This window comes from Ochotona curzoniae, unplaced genomic scaffold (genome assembly GCF_017591425.1).
Source record: "Ochotona curzoniae isolate NIBS_2020 unplaced genomic scaffold, NIBS_Ocur_1.0 contig_883, whole genome shotgun sequence".
NCBI classification, from domain to species: Eukaryota; Metazoa; Chordata; class Mammalia; order Lagomorpha; family Ochotonidae; genus Ochotona; species Ochotona curzoniae.
Window position 1 is genome coordinate 16,772,466 of NW_024466599.1, and position 22,569 is coordinate 16,795,034.

Consider the following 22,569-nt stretch of genomic DNA (forward strand, 5'->3'; position numbering starts at 1 on the left):
TAAAAGAGCTAACTTACTCTCAGAGCTAAAATTCTATAGAAAAACCTGTTGTTTATTGGCAGAAACTTATGTGCGCCGTGTCTTGCCTTCTGTTCTGACAGGGGGGAGGCTTGGACATGCTGTCAGACAGATTTCCACCACAACAAGCAGCAGCGCCATTGATGATGGAGGAAAGACCCAACCTATACTCCCAGCCATACTCTTCTCCCTCTCCGACTGCCAATCTGCCCAGTCCTTTTCAAGGCATGGTCAGGCAGAAGCCGTCCCTGGGGTCTATGCCTGTTCAGGTGACACCACCCCGGGGTGCCTTTTCCCCTGGCATGGGCATGCAGCCCAGGCAGACTCTGACTCGACCTCCAGCTGCACCTAACCAACTTCGACTTCAGCTACAACAAAGGTTACAGGGACAGCAACAGGTGAGTGCTCTACTCTTCTAGGGTGTATACTACATTGTTCTTTTTAAAAATCCTTTAAAGATACATAACTTTATTTACAATTCTATTCACTTCAATAAAGATAGAAAAATCTTTGAGATCCACCAGAGTACTCTGCTCTATGTACAGAGCCTTAAATTTTCATTTTTATTTGTGTTTTTTTTAATCTTGATATAAAGAGAACAGATTTCATGTATTACATAGGTATGATTCCAAGAAAACAACTGTACTCCCCTCTTCTCTCCCTCCCTCAATCTCCTTCCTTCCATACTTCTCTTACTTTAATTCTTCCAAAAATATAATTTCAATCCATTCTATAATCATAGGCTTAATGCATCACTAACCATTACATTCAACAAGTAGAAAGACCACCGTTCCACAGGATTATGAACAAGGGTTAAAAACAAAAATCAAACCACAGTATGTCCATTTCACTCCTATACCGCTTTTTGTATTCTGCTAGCCATCACATTTCAGAGAAAGCACCAGAACAGGACTTCTTCAGGTTTGGCTGTAGATACAATGCTGCTCGAGCTCCAGAGGCGGCAGCAGGAGAGTCCTGGTCCTGCATCATCCCAAGAGGAGGCCAAAGAAGGAAGTGTTGGCTCAGTCTCCCTTCCTCCGCCTGAGGTCCCACCCTGATAACCTTGTCTAATTCCAATTACTCCCAAATGCTGAACCATGAATTTGAAGTTTCAGTAAGAGTTGCAAGGGGGAATGTAAGCCGTGATAAGAGGCCTACTATGGGTACTATGAACAGTGTAAACAACGCATAGAGTGAGTGATATCAGCAACTTTCAGAACTCACAGTCTGCTTGGGATAATCAAAACATCTCTAGCTGAGGAAGTTAAGTAACATTGTAAATGTGTCATTGAGTACCAAGTAAGCAAAGTATAGAAGTTCTTATTTGTTCTTTACTAGGCTACCACTCATTGGATACCATCCCAAGCTAAAGGTTGATGTAACAGAGACTGACATTGAGGTAAAACAGGATAAGCCACTGTTTTCAATCCTGGAATCTCATTTCAGTGAAAGTGGGAGTCTTGACTGCTCTACTTCCTATCCAGCTCCCTGTTACCGTAACTGGGAAAGCTGCAAAAGATGGCCCAAGTATTTGAGCTCCTGTTACTCATGTGGAAGATCCCAGTGGAACTCCTGGATCCTGGCTTCAGCTTCACCTAGCTGTGACTAGGCCATTTGGAGAATGAACCAACAAATAGGAGAGAGAGAGAGTGTGTTTCCCTCTCTTTGTCACTTTTTCAAATAAATACATTAATAGGAAGAAGAGTTCATTGAGTAGAGATCAGGAACTGACCTCAAATTCATGTCATACTCATTTCAGAAAATGAATCTAAAGCAACAGCTGAGCATTATAGCGCTGCAGACAGGTGGATGTTACTGTTGCTGTTTGCCTTCTTTACGTTTCATGGAGGCACCTGCAGAGTTTTCGTGGCCCAACAGAGTGAACTGTTGAAAAAACAGGCAATTTTGGGCTCATCACGTCTTAAGCCGTCAGATATTTTAACACCAAAACCAACTTATACTGCCATGTAACAATAACTCAGCCATTTAGTTGATTGCATCCTCCAGGCTTTGCCTGAGTTCTGGGCCGTAAGTTCCTGCAGTGTGAGTGTTGGTGGGTCTGTCTGCATTTGCACTTTCAGGTACAGATGGTGTTATAGGTGTCTACTGAAGGGCTTTCTGTAAGCTGGTCTGGGCCAAGGTTTATCTTAGTGTCTCAAAGTACTTTCAGCAAGAAACAAAATCAAGGTCAGGGAATAAAACAAAGAGGAAAATATTCAGACTCAAATGTTAAGTTAATCCAAAACAGAGATAGGGCTAGGTGGGGGAACTTTGAAGGTCTGGGGATGTTATCAAGGATTCAATTCTTTTTATGTTTTGCTCTACAATTCCTGGCATGTCATGGTTGCAGGGATCATGCCCAAGCAAACCTCTAATCAGCAACAAAGAAGAGACTGTTTCTTAGAACCTTTTTTTCAAGATTATGAAATTTTTCTCAAAGATTCTTTTCCTACCTGACCTCCCCCACTGGGGGAGGGCAAAGCAGTGAGGGGAAAGGTGTCGCATGTGTGACCAACCAAAATTGTGTCACATTCATACACTGAAACAGTCACAAACCAAGTGGGACTTGGAGCACTCCTGGATTATTCCTGGAGGCCAGAGGTTTGGGATGGTCAGTTAAACCATCTCCCACCTGTCCACAGGAAGAGGGGTAAACAGCTGGGAGGCCGCACTCTAGTGATCAAATGATGAATGGGTGCTACACCCACCCTTTCTCTGGCCTTAAATTCTGTTTGATAACATTTTGCACATTTCAAATGCAAAAGTTACTATCAGTGTGGAAAATAAAAGTTTAAATGTCAGTAAGGGTGGACCATTTGTTTTAGCAGTTGAGATGCCATGTGGGCCACTTGGGAGCTGGCCCCCTGTGATCCAGCCTTCTCCAGTGCGTGCTCTGGGAGGCAATAGCTCAGGACTCAGGGTGGCTGCATGTGCCAGAGCGGGACTGTGCCCTCCTGGCATCACTTAGCTGCCGTGTTCCTCAGAGAGCAAACCAGTAGCTGGCATTTGTCTGTCAGTCTGCCTCTTGTCTTTCAAATAAATATTTTTTTCTAAATTAAGTCATATGAAGTCTGTATTTGGAAATATAGAAAACAAGCATGAGAAAACAAAATTATATGCAATTATATGTACAATTACTTACATAGAACATCCAAGGGGATCTAGAGTTAACTTAAAACAGTTCAGTGATGTTTTTAGATAAAAGAACAAGAAATAAAAACTGATGGCTATACTTTTACTAGCAATAAATTAGAAAATACAGTTTTAAATGTATCTATAGTACGTAAATCATCATTGAAAACAGAAAGATCCAAAGAAAAGCTATTACTAAGTTGAAAGACTGTCATAAAGATGGCAATTATTCTAAAGTTAATTATTAAGTTCTGTGGAATTCCAACAAATTTGTCAAATTTTATGCAATTTTATACAAATTTTATACAAATTTGACAAATACATATTAAATTTATTTCCATAGCATTAATACAATCTCAAAGAAAAATCAAGGTAAACTTGTTCTACCAAATACCAAGATTTGCAAAGTCTTAAAAATTGAGATAATGTAGGACTAGCATCAGGATAGGCAGTTGCATCCATTGGAACATCATGTCCCATACCTGAACATGTGTAGGGCTACAATAAGGGGCAGGGCTGGCAGCTGGTGAGAAGAGGATTGCCTGCGTAACAAATGTAGTCAATGTAATGAATTAGATTTTATCTCTTTCAGTACAGAAAAATAAACTTTAAATGTTTTAATAACCTAAATGTGAATATGAGGATATCTCTATGGAGTCTTGAAAAATAAAGGACATAAAAGATTAATATTTGCATTTGAATTTAAAATGTATAAGACAGAAGAACCATAAGCAAGGTAACGGGCCAAGCCGTGAACTCAGAAGACTCTTGCAACCCCATATAACCAGGAAAGAATACATCAGGTTCATCATGTGGAATTCATAAGGCACTTACATGATTGCATTTACATCTTTTGTTCGCTTGCTGGCCATGTCCTCTGCTCCCTCTTCCCAAACATAGGAGGCTGAGCATCTCGGGCAAGAATGGAGTACAGTGCCTCTTGAGCTGAGAAGAGGCAGAAAGAGGCAGACTGAGATCTACACTATAGTTTTCTTTTAATGAACTTGAAGAAAAGCAGGTCAAAATTAGATGTGAGAAAATAAATTCAATTTTAAAAGTTAAAAGATAGGGCCCGGCGCGGTGGCGCAAGTGGTTAAAGGTCCTCGCCTTGCACGCCCGGGATCCCATATGGGCGCCGGTTCTAATCCTGGCAGCCCCACTTCCCTTCCAGCTCCCTGCCCGTGGCCCGGGAAGGCAGTCGAGGACGGCCCAAAGCTTTGGGAACCTGCGCCCGCGTGGGAGACCCGGAAGAGGCTCGTGGCTTCGGATCGGCATAGTATTGGCCGTTGCGCTCACTTGGGGAGTGAATCATTGGATGGAAGATCTTCCTCTCTGTCTCTCCTCTCTGTACATCCGCCTTTCCAACGAAAAAATAGTAAAAATAAATCTTAAAAAAAAAATAACTAAATCTTTAAAAAAAAAATTAAAAGATAGATGTGAATTCTTGGTTCAGAGTATATCTCTCTGGTACACAAAGGGTAAACATACTCTAGTCAGGAAAATAGTCCTAGTCAGGGAGGGTGAGAACATCCTGGAAACTTCTGTAGCTGCACTGGTTGCAACTTTTAGGAAACAGATGCAGTGGGGCAGATGTGTGGTTGTGCAGGTTAACCCAAAGTGTGGGATGCCCACATCTCATCCTGGAGCACTGGTTCAAGTCCCAGATATTCTGCGTCTGACCTAGCTTTTGGTGATGTACTTGGGGAAACAGTGGATGATAACTCAAGTTCTGGAGACCCTGCTTGATGTGAGAGACCCAAGTGTAGTTCTGGTTCCTGGCTTCTACCTGAACTGGCCTGACCCTGGCTGTGGGACATCTGAGGAATGAGCAAGCAAAAGGGAGATGGTGGACTTAGTTTTTTTTTTTTTTAACCAGTATCTTTTTTCTTTATTTTTTGACATTCCTTACATAGTTAATTAGGGCAAAAAGGTTCAAGGGCTACAGGAAAGTGGGTAAGATTATTATTTTCACATTGTTTTTGTCATGTATCTAGGGTAAATGGGGAGATAAAGGGAGAGGCCTCACCCAGTCTCCCATCCATCCCAGGTCCTTAATGTGGAGCATGCTCCGAGGGTCTTGCTCAAGTGATTCTGAATTGCTGCCAGTCTTGCTATTCCAAGCACGATGAGGTCAATGCAGAATCTACTGATTGACATAGTCCATTTTAGAGTCTCCATTTGCCCAGTTTTTCACTTCTAACATATGGCTGAGATAGCTGACTGACTTGTTCTGTCCTCTGTCTTTTCATGGTTAGGGTTCTGAGTCTGGCATTTCAATTGGGGGAGATCCTCAAAGAGACTTTGTCTGAGGTGTTCCCAGACCAGATTCTTGTGTGTACTAGCAAATACAGTCCAATGCCCCAGTCAGCTGGTATTTGCAATTGCCGAGTCGGTTCTGTTTCCAGCCCTGGACCAACAACACTGGAACCAATGGGTGTTGTAGTCCAGCCTGATTCTGCCCAACACACACTCGGCCCTCACATAAACCAGTGGGAGCTGCAGCCTAGTTTGAACGACCCACCGGGCCCACCCCCCACCCTGGTTTGCCAGTATGTGTAGCATACTGTCTGTCCCACATCCCATTCGGCTCTCATACATGTCAATGGGTATTAAAGCCTAGATCCATCTAAACAGCTCCACTATCCAGCCTTCACAGATGTTGGTTGCCTTTCTATCTAGCTACCCCTTCCCCAATCCTGGCTTTTATGCCCTCCCGTGGGAGTGGTAACCCAAGAGGGAGCAGCCCACTATTTCCCTTCTAGGCCACTCCCACTCCTGGATTATGCACTCTCCAGGTGGTTCTCCAGTGTAACTTGACAGAATTATCCTCCAGTGCTAGCTTCTGCGTTCTGATGCTGCAGCAAAGCCCAAACAACCCTCACCTACTCTAATTTTTGTTTGCATCAGTAGGAACAATCAGCCCAGCCTGGCTTTTCTCTGTCTGATCTAGTCCATGTGAGGCCCACAGGTGTTGTAGTCCTGCCTAGTCTGGTCTGTCCCCATTCCAACTCATGCTCTCCAGTGTGAGTAGTTGTCCAGCAGGGGATCCCCCAACATTTCCCCTGCTGGCTCTGCTCCACCCCCTCCCTCCCTGGTTCTCACATGTGCTGGTTGGGCGCTGCAGTCACATCCAGTATGGGTCATTTCACCATGGCATTCCATAACGTGCACTGATTTTTGTCATGACCGAACCTGACTTGACCCACACTCTGTTCTGGAGCTCGGATTCGCCAGTGGGTGATGTGAATGGGTTCAGCCTGGTTTGCCCCCGACCCATGCCGAATGTATGCCAGTCATCTTTCCTCTATTCTGACCCATTTCAAGGAGTATATGCTAAAAGTTTGGGATCCCAAGTTGCACTCCCCCCACGATTTTACTTCTCAACACTAAAAATATATTTTCCCTCTCCTCGTTGCCTCTTCTCCTGTTTTTCTTTGTGCTGTTCTTCCGGCCTTACATTAACTTCTTGTCACCTGACACTGTCATCCTCTAAGAACCCATTGAGTATACACATGCTCTTGGCACTGCCTCCCACTCCTAGGCTGAGGTGGTTGTGCCTGCTGTGGATGTCTGAATACACACAAGTGCAACCCTGTGAGTTACAATTGTGTCTAGGCCTCTGCCAACAAGTAGGGAATTCCTAGAAAATAACAACTTGCTTCCAACTTTTAAGGTTGTCTTAACCTTCCAAGTAGTTTTGGTATTAACTTGGTTTATTTAAATATGTGTGTTGATTATTTGAGTATAGGAAGACTATAGATTTTGGATCTAAAACATCTTCTCAACCTTTAAAGCTTATTATATTTATTTTTTAAGAACTTTTTATTGTTTTCCACAATTTCTGAAAATTATAATCTTTGTATTATATATTAGGTTTTTCCGAAATAGGTTTCTTTTCTGATCTAAGTCAGAAAACAAACAAAGCCAGAATTAAGAATTGATCTGTTTGATGATGACAGATTTACTAACTGCTCATATCTCTTTCTCTTATAAGACTTTAATAAAATTTCTGGTTTATACTATAGTAAAATTTATGGGTATATAAGTAATCAGTATGGTTTAAAGATGACTTATAAACCACCATATAACAGAATAATATTGTTACTATCATCTCTCTGAATAATTTAGTCTTACCAAATTATTGAAGAAGAAATGTTTCAAGCTATAAATTTTTTATGAGGAAGTCTTCACTTCCAAGGATACTTACTTTGTTAACAAATAAAATTAAGGCCTCTTGTGACGTGGAACCCTAATCCTGATTTAGACTAGTCTTCCCAACCAGTGTTTCATAGAAGGTTGCTCTGGCGGGTAGATGTTGCTGATCAGGTCTGAAAAATAAGGTTTGTGAGAAGTAAGTTGCATAGTATATCCTCCTCTTAGAGCTCCACAGTGTGTTCTGACCAATTAAAGACTCATAAAATCACTGCAGCAAATAAATCTGTTTCACCTTGTGTAACCCATCATTTCCAAAACTTCATACAGCTCAGCATCCTATTTTCCTGGCACATCTATTAATATCCTGCAGAACAATGTTCTTTAGAACACCAATTTGGGAAATGCTGGTCTAAAGTAATTACTTTTACTCGTTAAATAAATGGCCCATTTTCTCAGACCATTTGTTTCTTATGTAATTCTCTCCGGCTAATGATAGCATGGTGGATTTTCCAGAAATATGTACCCACCACCCATAGCATCTCCAATTAAGGGTACCTCCAAGTACCGTATTTTTCCATTCATTTTCCAGGCCTTTCTCAAATGTGCCCTTCCTGCACACTTGCTGTTTTATTTACAACATTTCCTTTCCTTCATCATTGCACTTACCAATAAGTATTGGGAATTATTCACCTTCTAGCAAATCAGCATGGTAAATATTCTCACTAAGTCTGCAATGCAAGAACTTTTTACAAGTCCATTTTAGTATGTTACTCTGTAAGGTCATATTGTGTTTGTATATGTTAATATTATGTCTCATTAATTGTATTTTCTCTAGTTGATACATCAGAATCGACAAGCTCTCTTAAATCAGTTTGCAGCAACTAATCCTGTTGGCATCAATATGAGATCAGGCATACAGCAGCAAATTACACCTCAGGTAAAGTGAGAAGACCACATGTGATAACTTTGCTAGCCCAGGCACTATTGCTGGTAGTATTGACTTGAATGTTTGTGAAATGATCTATGAGCTGATCTTTTATTGATGTTTGCAGTGTAATTTAGTTTTACAATGAGTTAATAACCCATTTGTAATGCTTCTTGCTGATATTTGATCTAAGCCAAGAGTTCTTTGGTTTTGGTGGTGGTGGTTGTTGTTGTTGTTGTTGTTGTCAGGGTTACTGAGTGCCAGGTGACCAGGTGGGAGACTCATTGATGCGTTGTAAGAAGCTTCAGTAGGAAACAGTGTGAATGGTACCTGAAACCTAATCAAAACCCAGTTATATTGCTCAGATATGTTGCCAACCTCTGCCCAGTATGAAGATCAGCAATTTTGGGCCCTTTTTTTATTTTAAAGATCCATATATATAAAATCAGAGCCACTGGGACTGAAAATATAAGAACCTAAATGCTATCTAGTGCTTACTCCCTACTTTACTTCCACATGTATCTCAATATTTTTGCTTCAGCCACTTATTTAAAGTTATAGCCACCAAGCTGACACACACTTTAGAGAGGATTCAAGCAAGACTCCATCAAGTGTGCCTAAGTGAATGTGATACAAACACAGGAAGTCAGCACTAATCAAAGTGACAGATATTGACAGAAGCTGCTGGAAAGCAACAGATGTTAGCATCTTCATGGGCATCTTCATGGGCCCAGATTTAAGTTTTTCTATTTTATAAATTGTAAATCTCATCTCATTCAGGGATAATTAGCTCAGAAAGGGAATTCCCTTACAATGATTTCTATCTGAAAGTCCTCAACAGTTTCTTCTCACGTAGGCTCTATCTGCAAATTGAATAAAAATAACCCCTTTCTGAAATGCTTGAGCCCATAAGTATTTCAGATTTTGAGCTTATTTTAGTGAGACTCAAATGTAAATATGAAATTCATTTTTATTTCACATATACTTTGTACACATAGCCAGAAAATGATTTTGTATGGTTTTGTTTGGTGTACCTATATGTGGGTTATGACCCATGCCATCAGGTGTAGTGTCATTTTGACTCAGAATATTCCAAATTTTGAAGCATTTCAGATTTCAGGTTGCTTGAGAGTTACAAGTTGGCAAGCTTAACCCTAATGGAGCTGCACGCTTTAATCAGATCCTCGTCCAAACTGACGTGGCATGTTGTTTTGCATGTTAACCTGCAACGTGATTTCCTCTCTTTCCTTATTCAGAATATTATGGTTGTTATTACATCAGTTGTGTTCATGCCCGAGGTTATCTTCAACTGTAATCATTGCTTAAATAGACGTTTCCATTTGTTTTCTGTCTACTATTTTATTTCTATGTAATTGATTTTTAAGCAGTAATGTGTTAGGCACTGGAGCCCAGATATTTGGTTTTTGAAGTAGTATTTGTTTCTTTTTGTAAAGATAGTATACATGCATTGTAGATACTTTTTAAAATACAGAAAAATAAAATGTAGAAAATTTAAATTGCTTATAATTATATTTTACTCATTTAAGTAAAGCAAGTGAAATTATCTCAGAGAAGGGCAAAAACTGAGTTTCTCCCTAGTAAACGCACAATAAAGTTTTTGGAAATAAAAAGGATCCCTAAAGATGTATTGTCATTTACTTACTTTGACTTTTACAGTTCATTTTATGTGATTTTTTTTGGTTGAAAATTTGCACTTTACCAACTGTGATGGTCAAATATTATTTTAGTATTTCTCAGCTATTTTAATCTATAAAATGTATATAATTCCCTTCCTAGGATTATTGTTTGGGAGGGTTTTCTTTCTTTCCTGCTCTAGTTTCCCCCTTGTACTGTGGTAATTATTAGATATTGTATTGCCCCCAGTGATTAGGCTCTCTCCTATCAGCTTTTCAAGACAGATAGAGATTATGATTATAAGTAAAGATTTTTTTCCTCCTTTGCAGCCACCCCTGAACGCTCAAATGTTAGCACAGCGTCAGCGGGAGTTGTACAGTCAACAGCACAGACAGAGGCAGCTAATACAGCAGCAAAGAGCAATGCTGATGAGGCAGCAGAGCTTTGGGAACAATCTCCCTCCCTCATCTGGACTGCCAGTTCAAATGGGGAACCCCCGTCTTCCTCAGGGTGCTCCACAGCAGTTCCCCTACCCACAAAACTATGCTACAAATCCAGGAACCCCACCTGCTTCTACCAGCCCATTTTCACAGCTGGCAGCAAATCCTGAGGCGTCCTTGGCCAACCGCGGCAGCATGGTGAACAGAGGCCTGGCAGGAAACATGGGAGGACAGTTTGGCACTGGAGTCAATCCTCAGATGCAGCAGAATGTCTTCCAGTACCCAGGATCAGGTATGGGGGTCCGGCCTCACATTCCTCATGGGAGGAGTATCCCCAGGGGCTCAGATCCCTCATCTTGCATGTGTCTGTTCACTGACCTTGAGGCAGTGTGCTGAAGGGGAGAGACTGGTGGGGAACTTATGAGATCCAGGCTCAGTTCTTGTTACACAGTGCAAATGAAAAATTGAACAAGGAAAAACTCCTAGAAGCCATAAAGTTGACTGACTCTGCAGAAGAGGTCATAAGCCATGCACGCACTTTTGATGTCTGTGGTGAGGTGTCCAAGGTGCTGTGTAGAGACCGATTACCCCCCCAGTGAATGACCAAGACCAAGAATAACACGGGGAAAAAAACATGTGCAGATTTTGAGTTCATGTACTAAAAGTAATTAACACAACCAAAATAGGCAGAGTATAAGATGTAGAATTATTGTAGTGTACATAAATAGGGTTATGGTAACAATACCACCACCACCCCCCAAAGGTCATAAATGAATGGTTCTCTTACTAAGTCATAACTGTTTACCAGAGACTGAACAACATGTAGAGTGTGCAACAAGAAAAAGGATAGCTCTATTTGTATAATCTTTACAAAATAAAAAAGGCAGTTAAACGTTTGATGAAAGAAAGCAACTACAGAAAGTCTATGGTTGGTCTGCTTTCACAGAAAATTCAAAGTATTTTAAAACTTCTAAAAAAAATGACTGTTTCAACTACATCTCTGATGAAATTAACCAAATTTTCATAAAAGGTGTTATATTAACAGTGACAGAATACAATAGAATTATTACACAGATCTATGCAAGTATATTTAGAAAGAGGTTAAATCATAGAAACATGCTTATGATAAACTGACAAGGGAAAAAAGCAGGTCACAGTGTTATACACAATTTTCTAGAGAAAGATTTGGATGAATTGCACTAAATTAGAATGATCAAATGATGATATTCTAGGTCAGTGTTTGACTTAGCAGTGAACACACTGGTTAGGGCCTGCATCTCACATCCAGCTGGGTTCAACCACCAGCTGTGACTTTGGGTCCACCTTCCTGCCAATGCAGGCCCTTTTGACACAGCACTGCTGGCTCATAGGTCAGAGACCTGGGTTGAGTTCCTGCCTTCCAGCTTTAGCCCCAGCCCAGCACTGGCCATTAGTGATTGCAGGCCCTTGGGAGTTAGCATTTCTCCCTCTCTCCCTTTCCCCCTCCCTTCCCTGCTCTTCCTGTTTGTTTTTACTTCTCTATGTATCTCTATTTTTCAAAAATAGTTTCTAAGAAATTATGACTACCTTTTTTCCATATTTGTAGAACTCTCCCTTTAAAAGTGTGTTCCTGCAAGATGCATTTTGCCAGAAGAAAAGGAAAAAGGGCTGCTGATTCAGCCTGGCCACTAGGGATATAAACTAGTGAATGGAAGATATCTCTCCATCTCTCTGTCTGTGCCTCTCCTTCTCTCTGTAACCCTGCCTTTCAAATATACAAATAGATCTTTAAAAAAATAGTGATAATAAAATTGATTGTTCACATTGTGCTGTCGGGAGGGCAGCTTCAACGAGGAGCCTTGCCTGGCCAGTTTCCCTATGTTGAGGCACTGAAACTGGAAGTCAGGAAGAACCCAGGGAGTTCAAGGTCGCTGGACATAATACTAGAGAGGACAGAGTTATATGCAGAGATAACTCTGGACACAGAGGGTCTCATTCAGTTTTGAGGGGTGTGTGTAGAGAGAGAGAGACATTTAGACTAAAAAAACACCTGAAAACGATAGAGGAAACCATCTTTGTATTTCACCCAGAACCAGACAGTTTGCCTTCCCATCACTCCAAATACAAAACCTCATAATTCCTGGAATATCAAGTGGGGTGACCACTCAGGTGTTTACCTAAGTAGAGAAGCAAATTTGTTTATTTTCTTTTATTTTTATTTTGGTGCAAAAATTTTTAAATTCTTGCATACAGATATTTAAAAGGTCATAAAAAGGACTTATTACAAAATTATTAAACTAGATTTTGAAATTTTGGGGGCCAAAATAAATTTACCTTTTATTCCATTTTTTCCCACAATGTTTTTGAAATATCTTCGTAAAGCCTACACTAAACCCTGTGCTGTCTTTTATTGGGCACAAGACACTCTCTCTAACCCCCAGAATGTAAGTTTCTATGTAACTTAACCATTACCCAGCCAAAGGTCAAAATATTTAAAGGTAAAATTTACAAGTTTACAATCTTAAAACTACCAGGCACACAAAAAAGCAGAAAAATACAACATGATAAGGCGGAAAAATTGGACAGATGATAGAATTGTAGAACAGGAACATTGAGGCACTTGTCAGCTATTAATTTATTCATTCAAGAAAGTTTGAACATGTGTAAGTACAGGTATGAAGGATACCAGCAAAACCAAAATTAAATTTCTAGAGATGAAAGCTAAAGATATATTAGGATAAATAGCAGATTGGGAATTACAGAAGAAAAGTGAGTGGACTCGAAGATATACCAATGAACACTTCAAATGAAGTCAGAGAGAAAGAAGACTACAAATTTTGTAATTCACTCCAAATTGGTTTTATAATCTAATATATTCTCTATCAAAATTTCTCCATGTTTTTTTGAAATATTGGCAAGCTTACCCTAAAGTAGAAGTGGAGGGACCAGCATTGTGGCATAATGGGTTAAACTGTCTGCAGCGCTGGCACCCAGACAGATGCCATTTCAAGTCCCGGCTGCTCCACTTTGTGATTCAGTTCCCTAGTAACGCACCTGGGAAAGTTGCAGAAGATGGCCCAGGTGCTTGCGCCCTTGCGTCTGCACAAGAAACCCAAAGAAACTACTGGCTCCTTGCGTGAGCCAGCCTAGCCCCAGCCATTGTAGCCATTGGGGAGTGAACCAGAAAATGGAGGTCTGTGTGTCTCCTTTTCTCTCTCTTTCTCTTTATGTAAATAAAATGTCTTTTTAAAAACTGGAAATACTAAAGACTTAGAGTAGTCACCAACTGTCTACCTGTGGGTATATGTCTCTGATTCTGCCTCTCAAAGAAAGGAATAATAAAAAAAACAGGAGAGGGGAAAAGAGCCCATAAAGAAAACTAATTAGAAAGAAAACAAAGCTTTTTTTTTTTAAACATGAGTTACTCTTTTCTAACAGTTTCTATCATACAGGTGTATAAATGTTTTTTACACATAAATATTTGCATAGTTTAAAAAAGAAATTAAATCATACATAATTCTGCAGTATAAATCAACATCTTGGTAAATTTATGTTTACCTGCTTATACTAAGATTTCCTAATTATTGTAATGGAATAAATTGTTCTCCCTATTCTTCAATAAAAATATTTCTGAATATATTATGACAGTTCCTTCTGGGTTTATTCTTTTGTGGGGTTAATAAGGTTGTAGCATACTCACAAATTAATTTGTATCAATTTGCAGGAATGATTCCCCAAAATGAGGCCAACTTTGCTCCGTCTCTAAGCCCTGGGAGCTCCATGGTGCCGATGCCAATCCCTCCTCCGCAGAGCTCTCTGCTCCAGCAAACTCCACCTGCTTCTGGGTACCAGTCCCCAGACATGAAGGCCTGGCAGCAAGGAGCAATGGGAAACAACAAGTAAGGGGGCAGTCTTATATATATATGTATATAAACATCTGCCGCATATGGTATAGCTGTGCTTTCACAGGCTCATTGAATCTTCCTTAGTAGAAGACAATTGATTGGTTCCTGCCACTTGCGTAATGGAAGAATTTCATGTCACCGGTAGAGGGAAAAATGGTGTTTAGATTGTTTGAGTGGCATATCATTTTTAGGGCAGATTTTTGTGTTTGTAGAAAAAGTGAAGTGGCCTGGTGGCCCCAACCTTTTGTTATACCTGCAGTTCACCTTAACAGTATGATCCAGTTAATACAACTGCCTTCCTAAAACCAACGTAGAAATGAGTGATTTCAAAGTATCTATAGGGAAGACAGCATCGTGATGGAAGCGGGATTCAGCTGCTATCTGCATCCCACATTAGCACCGGTTTGGTTCCTAACTGTTCAGTTCCCTGCTAATGTGCCTGGGAAGGCAGCCAGGCACAGTCCTGTATGCTTGGCCCCATCGACTTCCTGGAAGACCAAGATGAAACTCCTACACTTGATCTTAGCCATAAAGTCAAAAAGCGAGCAGATGAAACTCCTGCTTTCAGCCTGGCCCAGCCCCAGTCATCGCAGCCATTTGGGGATGTGAACCAGCAGATGGAAGCGCTCGCTCTCTCTCCCCTTCTCTCTCTCTTTCTCTCCCCTCCCTCTCCTCCTTTCCCTCTCCCTCTTTCTTTCTTTGTACCACTGCCTTTCAGATAAAGAAAATCAGTCTTTTTTTAAAAAGTCCCTGTGGGGATACTTTAAAATCTTAGAAATCTAAAGCAGGAATTGCACACTGTCAGCGCTAGAAAGAATTGAGAATTGGACTCACTCTCTGTGAGCAGCAAAGGTTCTTAAGACTTCCTGGGCCTTTCTGTCTTTTCATCTCCTTAAATCTCTAAAATTCCACCAGCCTCTTAGAATTATCTCACTAACATCACTTCCTTCCAAACCCTGGCTTGCTAAACTCTTCCCACATCACTTGGATTTTGTCAGGATTTTAATTTGGTTATGTCTTGACTCTAATGACAAGGAAGCCATTTGATCTGACAACATAATAAGTAAGGCAGTTAAAACTGAAAACGTGAGAGCATATTCTCTTTCAAAGTTCATTGAAAGGTGAGAGAAGAAATCTTCCTATTAGAAAACCGTGCAGCACTCAGTAAGGACCAGATTTAAACTCAGTAGAAGCAGAGCAATCTCCGTAGCACTGGGGAGGAATGGAGCCTCCTAATGTGTTTTGATCCCGTCTTCCACATGTCCCCCACCATCCCGAGGCATGATTCTAATCACTGCTTTGCAGGACGCTCTGCTGCCCTTGTGTCTGCTACAATCCCCTGTGATCCTCATGTGGCACGGCTCTACTTCAGCCCCTCGGTAGGGCGTGAGGTGCAGTTGCTTGGTACAAGACATGGGACACTGCCTGTGGTACCTGCCCGTCTCTATCCCATGCCTGATTGGATAACTGGCTTCTTTGCTTCCAGCCAAGCTTCCTGCTAGTCCCTATCCTGGGAAGCAGCAGGTAGTAACACAAATGCTTGGTTCCATTCCACGCATTTTGGAGTTCCTGCCTCCTGGCTTCAGCCTGCCCTGTCCTGGCTACTGTGGACACTAGGGAGTAAGCCAGTAGATGGAAGGTCAGTACCTTTCCATCCTTCTTGTCCTGCCCTCCTCTCCTTCTCTCCTCCTTCTCTCTCTCTCCCTCTCTGCTTTTCAAATAAAGTATATATTTGTATATGTATATATTTTATAATGCATTTTAAATTTTATATAAATATATTTTATATGTTGATAAATATCTTATATAGTAATTAATCTATAATATATAGTATAATTACATATTTTATATGTGCTGTATACATATATATGTGGCCTGAATTTTATTCTGATAAATTTCACTAGTCTTTTAAAAATATGTATCTGCCCAATTTTATTTGAAAGGCAGAGTTAGAGACAAAGAAATCTTCCATCTTCTGTTTCAGTGGCTGGGTCTGGGTCTGCCAGGCAGGTGGCAAGGATACAAGACCTTGAGCCATTTTCTGCTTTTCTAGACATGTTAGCAGAGAGCTAGAAAACTAGTGCTTCTGTGGAATGCCAGCATTGCAGCATTGCAAGCAGCAGTTTAAACAGCTGTGCCACAACAGCACACTCACCTACCCCTCTGCTCCCCTTAGAGTGGAATTCCTTGAGACTGTACCTACCCACCACTGGCCTCTGCTTATTTCCTTATTGAGCCAGGCAGGCTGGCGTCCTCGCCACTGCACCAGACATGTTCTCATCAAGGTGGTTGTGTGTCCTCTGCAGTGGAGTGCAGTGCTTGTCAGCACAGTTGAAGTGTTCGTGCATTTATCATTCATTTCTTGGATCTCTTTCTCCATGTGGCTTCTGAAGCAACTTTCTGTCCTAAGAAAGGCAGCTCTCCTCCTTGCTAGACACCATGATTTGCTGAGAGACCATCTCCCTGACCTGTGTTTGAGAGACCCCATGTTTGAGAACCTTTTACCCATGCTTACTATCTCCCCTGGCATGTCATCTAATCTTACCATGGGAAATGCCTACCTCTCTGTTTGTGACCCCCAAATTTATGTTGCCCAGGCCAGGCAGCTCCCCTAAACATCGCACTGCATGTCTCACGGTCTGACATTTCCACTCTGATGCCCAATAGAACTCTCCAGCTTACATGACAGAAAATCCAGTGACATATTCCCTAAAACTTGTTCCTCTTTTACTTTGTTCTGTCTCAGTAAGGGGCAGCTCTGTTCTTCCAGTTTTTCAGCAGAAAAAAACGTTTTCTCTATTTCTCACATCAAACATATCTGCAAATCGTGACAGCTTCTCTTTAACTGTTGCACTTACACTCCAGTATGCAAGCTACCAGCATCTTCTTGCAGGACCACTCCTGTCACCCTGCTTCCATGCTTGTTCCATTATGGCTCATGCTACCTGGTAGCCAGAATAGTCTTTTTAAAACATGAGACAGTGTGTCAGTCTTTTATTCAGAACCCTCCAGAAGCCTAAATATTGCCTTGCTATACTTCGCTGCCCATCATTTCTGAAACTACATTGTCCCCTGCTTTCCGTGCTTGCTTCTCCTCCATAGTGGTTAACCCCTGATAGAATTTATGATAGAATTTGCCTCCAACTAGAAGATAAGTCTCATAAGAACAGAGGCTGTTTTGGCTTCACCTGTGCCTCCAGCCTGTAGGACAGATGTAGACCCTCCATAGCCCAGAGCACAGACTCTCCTGTGCTGAAGCACTTCCTGGATTCCAAACATAGGTGTGGAGCTTTATTGTTATTGCATTAGTCTCTGAGAACTTTAATATTCCAAACCATTAGGGAAAGAAAATAATTACCACCAACTCTTCACATATAGCCCTTTATTATGTGTAGTTAATATGTAGAAACTTTTGAACATGGTAAGCCATGTTATCACATTTTCCACTAGAGACGGTGGCCACTCATAGTCCTGTTACATGGTTCAGGGTTCTTCAGGGAACATGCAGAAGCAGCCGCTGCGGACGGATATCCAGGAGTCTCGTTAGTGATCGGTGTAGGTCATAGAGAAATAAAATGAAGCAATCAGAAAATCATTAACTCAGGTGACATGGTTCTCAGAGCTGTTACCTCTCTGATGACAAGAGGAAGAAAAAATTAACTCAAAATACTGAATGGAAAGGACCAGAAAGAAATTGGTGACACATTTTTACATTGCATGCCATCCTGAGAAAACTAATGGAATTTCCTGCCATCCTTCTGCTTGAGCCTTTATCCAGAACACCCATGCTATGTGTTTGAAAGGAAGAGACCTCATTCGCATAACCTCTGAGATAGTATGCTGTGAAAGCCATTTGCTGTATACTAGGTTACTGCTAATCCCTTACTGAGCCTGATTTACGAATTAAATATTATTATACCCATATGTATATAGGAAGAAAGAGTTTGTATAGGATTGAATACCCCGCACAGTTTGGGGTCCTGGAACATATCCACCAGATTAGGAGGTGTAACTCTAATATCTGAGACCCACTCTAGGACAGTCTTCATCTTTCTCCTTTATACCTCGTGTAGGGACTGCTGGACACCTGGTGTTACCCCAGCACAACTATGGTCATTGCCAGGGGTACAGAGTCAGGGAGAAGCCCTGCGGGCTTCGGACTTAAAGTACCAGTGAGCGCAGTTGACATTCCAGGACAGGGGAAAAAGCAAAATGGGACTATTAGCAGCATCCATTTGAAAGAATTTAAGCTAACATGTAGTCTCAAAGACATTTGTAAGGCAGTTAAATAAGCCTTAAACTTGCTTTCAGTGTCACATCATTGCAGTCCTTGAACTTGGCACTCACAGGAACTTACACAGCCTTGCACCTCACAGTGTGATTTATGTATCCATTGACAAATGAGCATTGTCTAAAGCAGAAATGTTCTCACCAGAAAATAGGTGTAGATTGATAGGTTTGTCTTGTCGTTACCTTCAGCTATGGGAGTGCTGTCCCCCAAGTTGAGTTTAATGGTCCACAGCTGCAGTTGACTGTTTTGTAAGATATAATTTTCTGTAACCATTAATGTTTTATAATTACGGGGGTGAGGGGAGCTGGAATTTGCTATTTTGCATCACACATGATGAATGAGTTGTTTCTTGGCCTGTTGATTTCAGTATGATTATCTCCATCAAGAAACCGTAAATGTCAGTTATACTGCTTTACAGCCTAAGAACCTGTGAGGAATAGTTAAGCCATTGAGGGGACAGGCCAGTTCTGAAATAAAACTCTGTAAAACTGGCATGAAATGGGTGGAATTCTACCAGCAGCTTGTTTTAACAACTGATATATAGTCATGAAATATTTAGTGTTTTATAAGCTTTGGAAAGACAAAATTTCTGTTATTTTCCTTTGGAGGTATCTATTGTGTTTCAGGATTGAAATATGCAGTGTCATCTTTGATTTACTTGAAATTTAATCCATAGTGTTCTCCCTACTAACATTTGAGAACTTTGATATAATGACAGAATTTGACCATGAAGAAGGATTTTAGTATAACAAATGCTCTGGAAAATATAGTTGCCCCTGTACTTCACTTTTTAGAAGACATGAAGCTGTGTTCAGTTCTGAAAAAAGCTTTGAGATCTTTCCAAACATTAAACTTTCCAAATAGGGACAGGTGTTTGGCCTTCTCAGAACTACATCCCACTTTGGAGTGCCTGGGTTCAGCGTCCGGGTCCAGCTCCAGATGAGAGTCCAGCTAACAGAGCCCCCTGGAGGCAGTGGTGACACCTCTAGTAATTGGGTTCCTGCTACCCACCTGAGACACCTGAATAAGAACCTGGCTCCTGACTCAAGGCCGACCCTACCCTGACCTCTCTTTTTCCTTCTCAAAGCAATAAATACATTTTAAATAAATAATTATGTTTTCCAACAATAAAACCATCTGATTTCCTCTTATTTTATAACATGTTGAAAGCACCTAGAACTGAGACCTTGAGAAGTAGCAAAACTCTCAAATCTGTACGGCACATAAATCATTAGAAAGGCTCCTATCTTTATACCTCCAAAAACACAGGATTCACTGTGGCTGGAGTAAGACTTAGTCTCAGGTGTCAGTTGTCTTTTATGTAGTCTCTGGGCTACAGAAAACACTGACATTGATGTAATGAAAAGTTATCCATAAAAGAGACCTCTGAATTGCATCAGTTCATCAGATGTGACAAGTCATGCCTGCTGTATGTCACTAAGTGGTAGAGAAAAGGAGTAAGGGGAGCAAGGTACAACCATTCTATTCATGTGTTAAGTCTAAAAGGATATACAAGTGATCACAATACAAGAATGCTATCATCAAATCATTCCTTCTTTTGTTAATTCATTCAGCAAACATTTATTGAGGCTGTGAGCTAGATATTTAAATAGCACATGGTGTGTGAAAGAATATAAAAGGTTAATAAGTCTTATAATGGCTTTGATGATTAAATGAGTCAACTTCAGGTACCTGGAACTTATGGGGAAAACCTCCTTTCTTAATTGTGCTGATAATTGGAACTTAGCAACTCTGACATTCAGCCAGAGAGTTATAACTTGAACTCTTCTTAGTTATCAAACCCATTGGACAGAGTTGAAGATGTAGCTGAATTATTTCTAACTCATATATTATAGGAAACAATGTAATATGTAATTTAATGTATTTTATTTGGAATGCTAATAATTTAAAAACGCAACCTAGTCATCATCCCCATGTTCATGATCAGTGGATGTAATCTGGATTGTTTTTGAGTTAACAGTGTGTTCAGTCAAGCTGTCCCGAACCAGCCCACACCTGCCCAGCCGGGAGTGTACAACAACATGAGCATCACCGTGTCCATGGCAGGTGGAAACACAGGTGTTCAGAACATGAACCCAATGATGGGCCAGATGCAGATGAGCTCTTTGCAGATGCCAGGAATGAACACTGTGTGCCCTGATCAGGTAAGTGGACTACCTGGGACATTCACCAAACACACAGCCACCATTCATACCATGCTACAAAGAAAGTTAGGTATGGGGCTGGCATGATAGCGTAGTGGCTAAAGTCCTCACCTTGAATGCACCAGGATCCCACGTGGGTCCCGGTTTTAATCCCGGCAGCTCCACTTCCCATCCAGCTCCCTGCTTGTGGCCTGGGAAAGGCGGTCGAGGACAGCCAAGGGCTTTGGGACTCTGCACCTGCGTGAGAGACTCGGAAGAGGCTCCTGGCTTCGGATTGGCGCAGAACTAACCAATGTGGCCACTTGGGGGAGTGGGGGAGTGAACCGTTGGATAAAATATCTTCCTCTCTGTCTCTCCTCCTCTCTCTGTATCAGCCTTTAAATAAAAATAATAAATAAATCTTTTTAAAAAAAAAAAAAGAAAATTAGGAATGCTGATAGGTACTTACCAGAAATAACCAGACTTCCTTACTTTTTCCCACTTTCTTCTGAAAATTATTGTCTAAAGATCTAAAATGCAAATCTTTGAGGCTTTGTTAGTCTCATAAGATCTCAGGTTTATTATAACATGGTACATGGATTAACTTCAAAGAACCCTTTCTTTTAAAAAATTCATTTTAATTTTGATGTTGTTTACATAGTTGAGAGGGATGCATGCCCATGTGGACCACCAATTATGGTGGGGAAGGTGGATGAGTGGGGGATAATGGATAAGACAACTGCCCCTAATCTCCTCGTTTCTTTTAGTATCTGGGAAAAATGGAGAGAAGAGGAGAGGGCTGCTCCCAAATCCCAACCGCAGCAGTGCCCAGGAAGGGGGCAAGGCCACCTGATGTCATCCCAGGGTCCCCAGGGCATGTTCTGAGGACACTGTTTAAATGGTTTTGATAGTTCTGAGATGCTGCTGATTTCGTTGCTCCAAGGTTGAGGAAATCCGTCCAAGGTTCATTGGCTGACATAGTCCACCTCAGAGTCTTGGGGAGTTAGGGGAGCTGTCCAATTTGTTCTGCCCTCCATGGCACTAGATGTCCTGGAATACCCCCTTCTATTATAGATATATTTTGCTTCCTTTCTAACTATATATTTACTGTGTGCAAAAATAGCTCTGTAACAAATTAAAGAGACACAGTTGAAAATGTCAGTTAAATAGTAGGACCAAAAATTGTGTAAAAGATTGTCCCTACTAGTATCATACATACTTAAGGCAAATGAGAAGTGTATACAACTGACTACTGAGAGTTTGACAAAAAGGGACTTGCTCAGGAAGACTGTCAAGAAAAGTTGCTTTAAGAAAGAGTATTGAGTGCCCTACACTGTGGCCTAGTGGCTAAAATCCTTGGCTTGTACGCACTAGAATCTCATAAGGATGCAGGTTCTAATCCTGATGGCCCCACTTCCCATCCAGCTCCCTGCTTGTAGCCAGGGAAAGCAGTTGAGAATGGCCCAAAGCCTTGGGATCCTGCACCCACATAGAAGACCTTGAAGAAACTCCTGGCTCCTGGTTTCGGTCAGTTCGGCTCTGGCTATTGCGGCCACTTGGGGAGTGAATCAACAGATGAAAGATCTTCCCCTGTGTCTCTCCTCCTCTCTATATATCTGACTTTCCAATTTAAAAAAAGTATTGAAAAATGCATTCATGATTGTTTATCACAACCTAACCTAGGCAGAAGTAAAGGTTAACAAGCCTAGTGAAGGGTAACAGAATACCTGCGTTCTATTTCGAGCAGGCTGCGTGGTAAGCTTGTTGAGGCTGTTGCAGCTAAGTGTTTGGCATTTACACTGGAGCTTCCTGCAGACTTTCTTTTTTTTTTTTTTATTGTTGCTTACATTGTATTATGTAGTACAGTTTTATAGGCGCTGGGGATTCCCCCCACCCCTCCCATACCCCTCCCCCCATGGTGGATTCCTCCACCTTGTTGCATAAC

General features: G+C 41.2%; 1 protein-coding gene across 1 annotated transcript in view; it reads left to right on the forward strand.

The window, feature by feature from the left end:
• NCOA1 (nuclear receptor coactivator 1) overlaps positions 1-22,569 on the forward strand; it is a 164,282-nt gene that overhangs the window by 133,222 nt on the left and 8,491 nt on the right. The window contains exons 16-20 of the mRNA XM_040992920.1: positions 102-416; positions 8,141-8,242; positions 10,195-10,597; positions 14,009-14,183; positions 20,462-20,645. Coding sequence (XP_040848854.1) covers positions 102-416; positions 8,141-8,242; positions 10,195-10,597; positions 14,009-14,183; positions 20,462-20,645 — 1,179 coding nt within the window. The remainder of the gene's footprint in view (positions 1-101; positions 417-8,140; positions 8,243-10,194; positions 10,598-14,008; positions 14,184-20,461; positions 20,646-22,569) is intronic.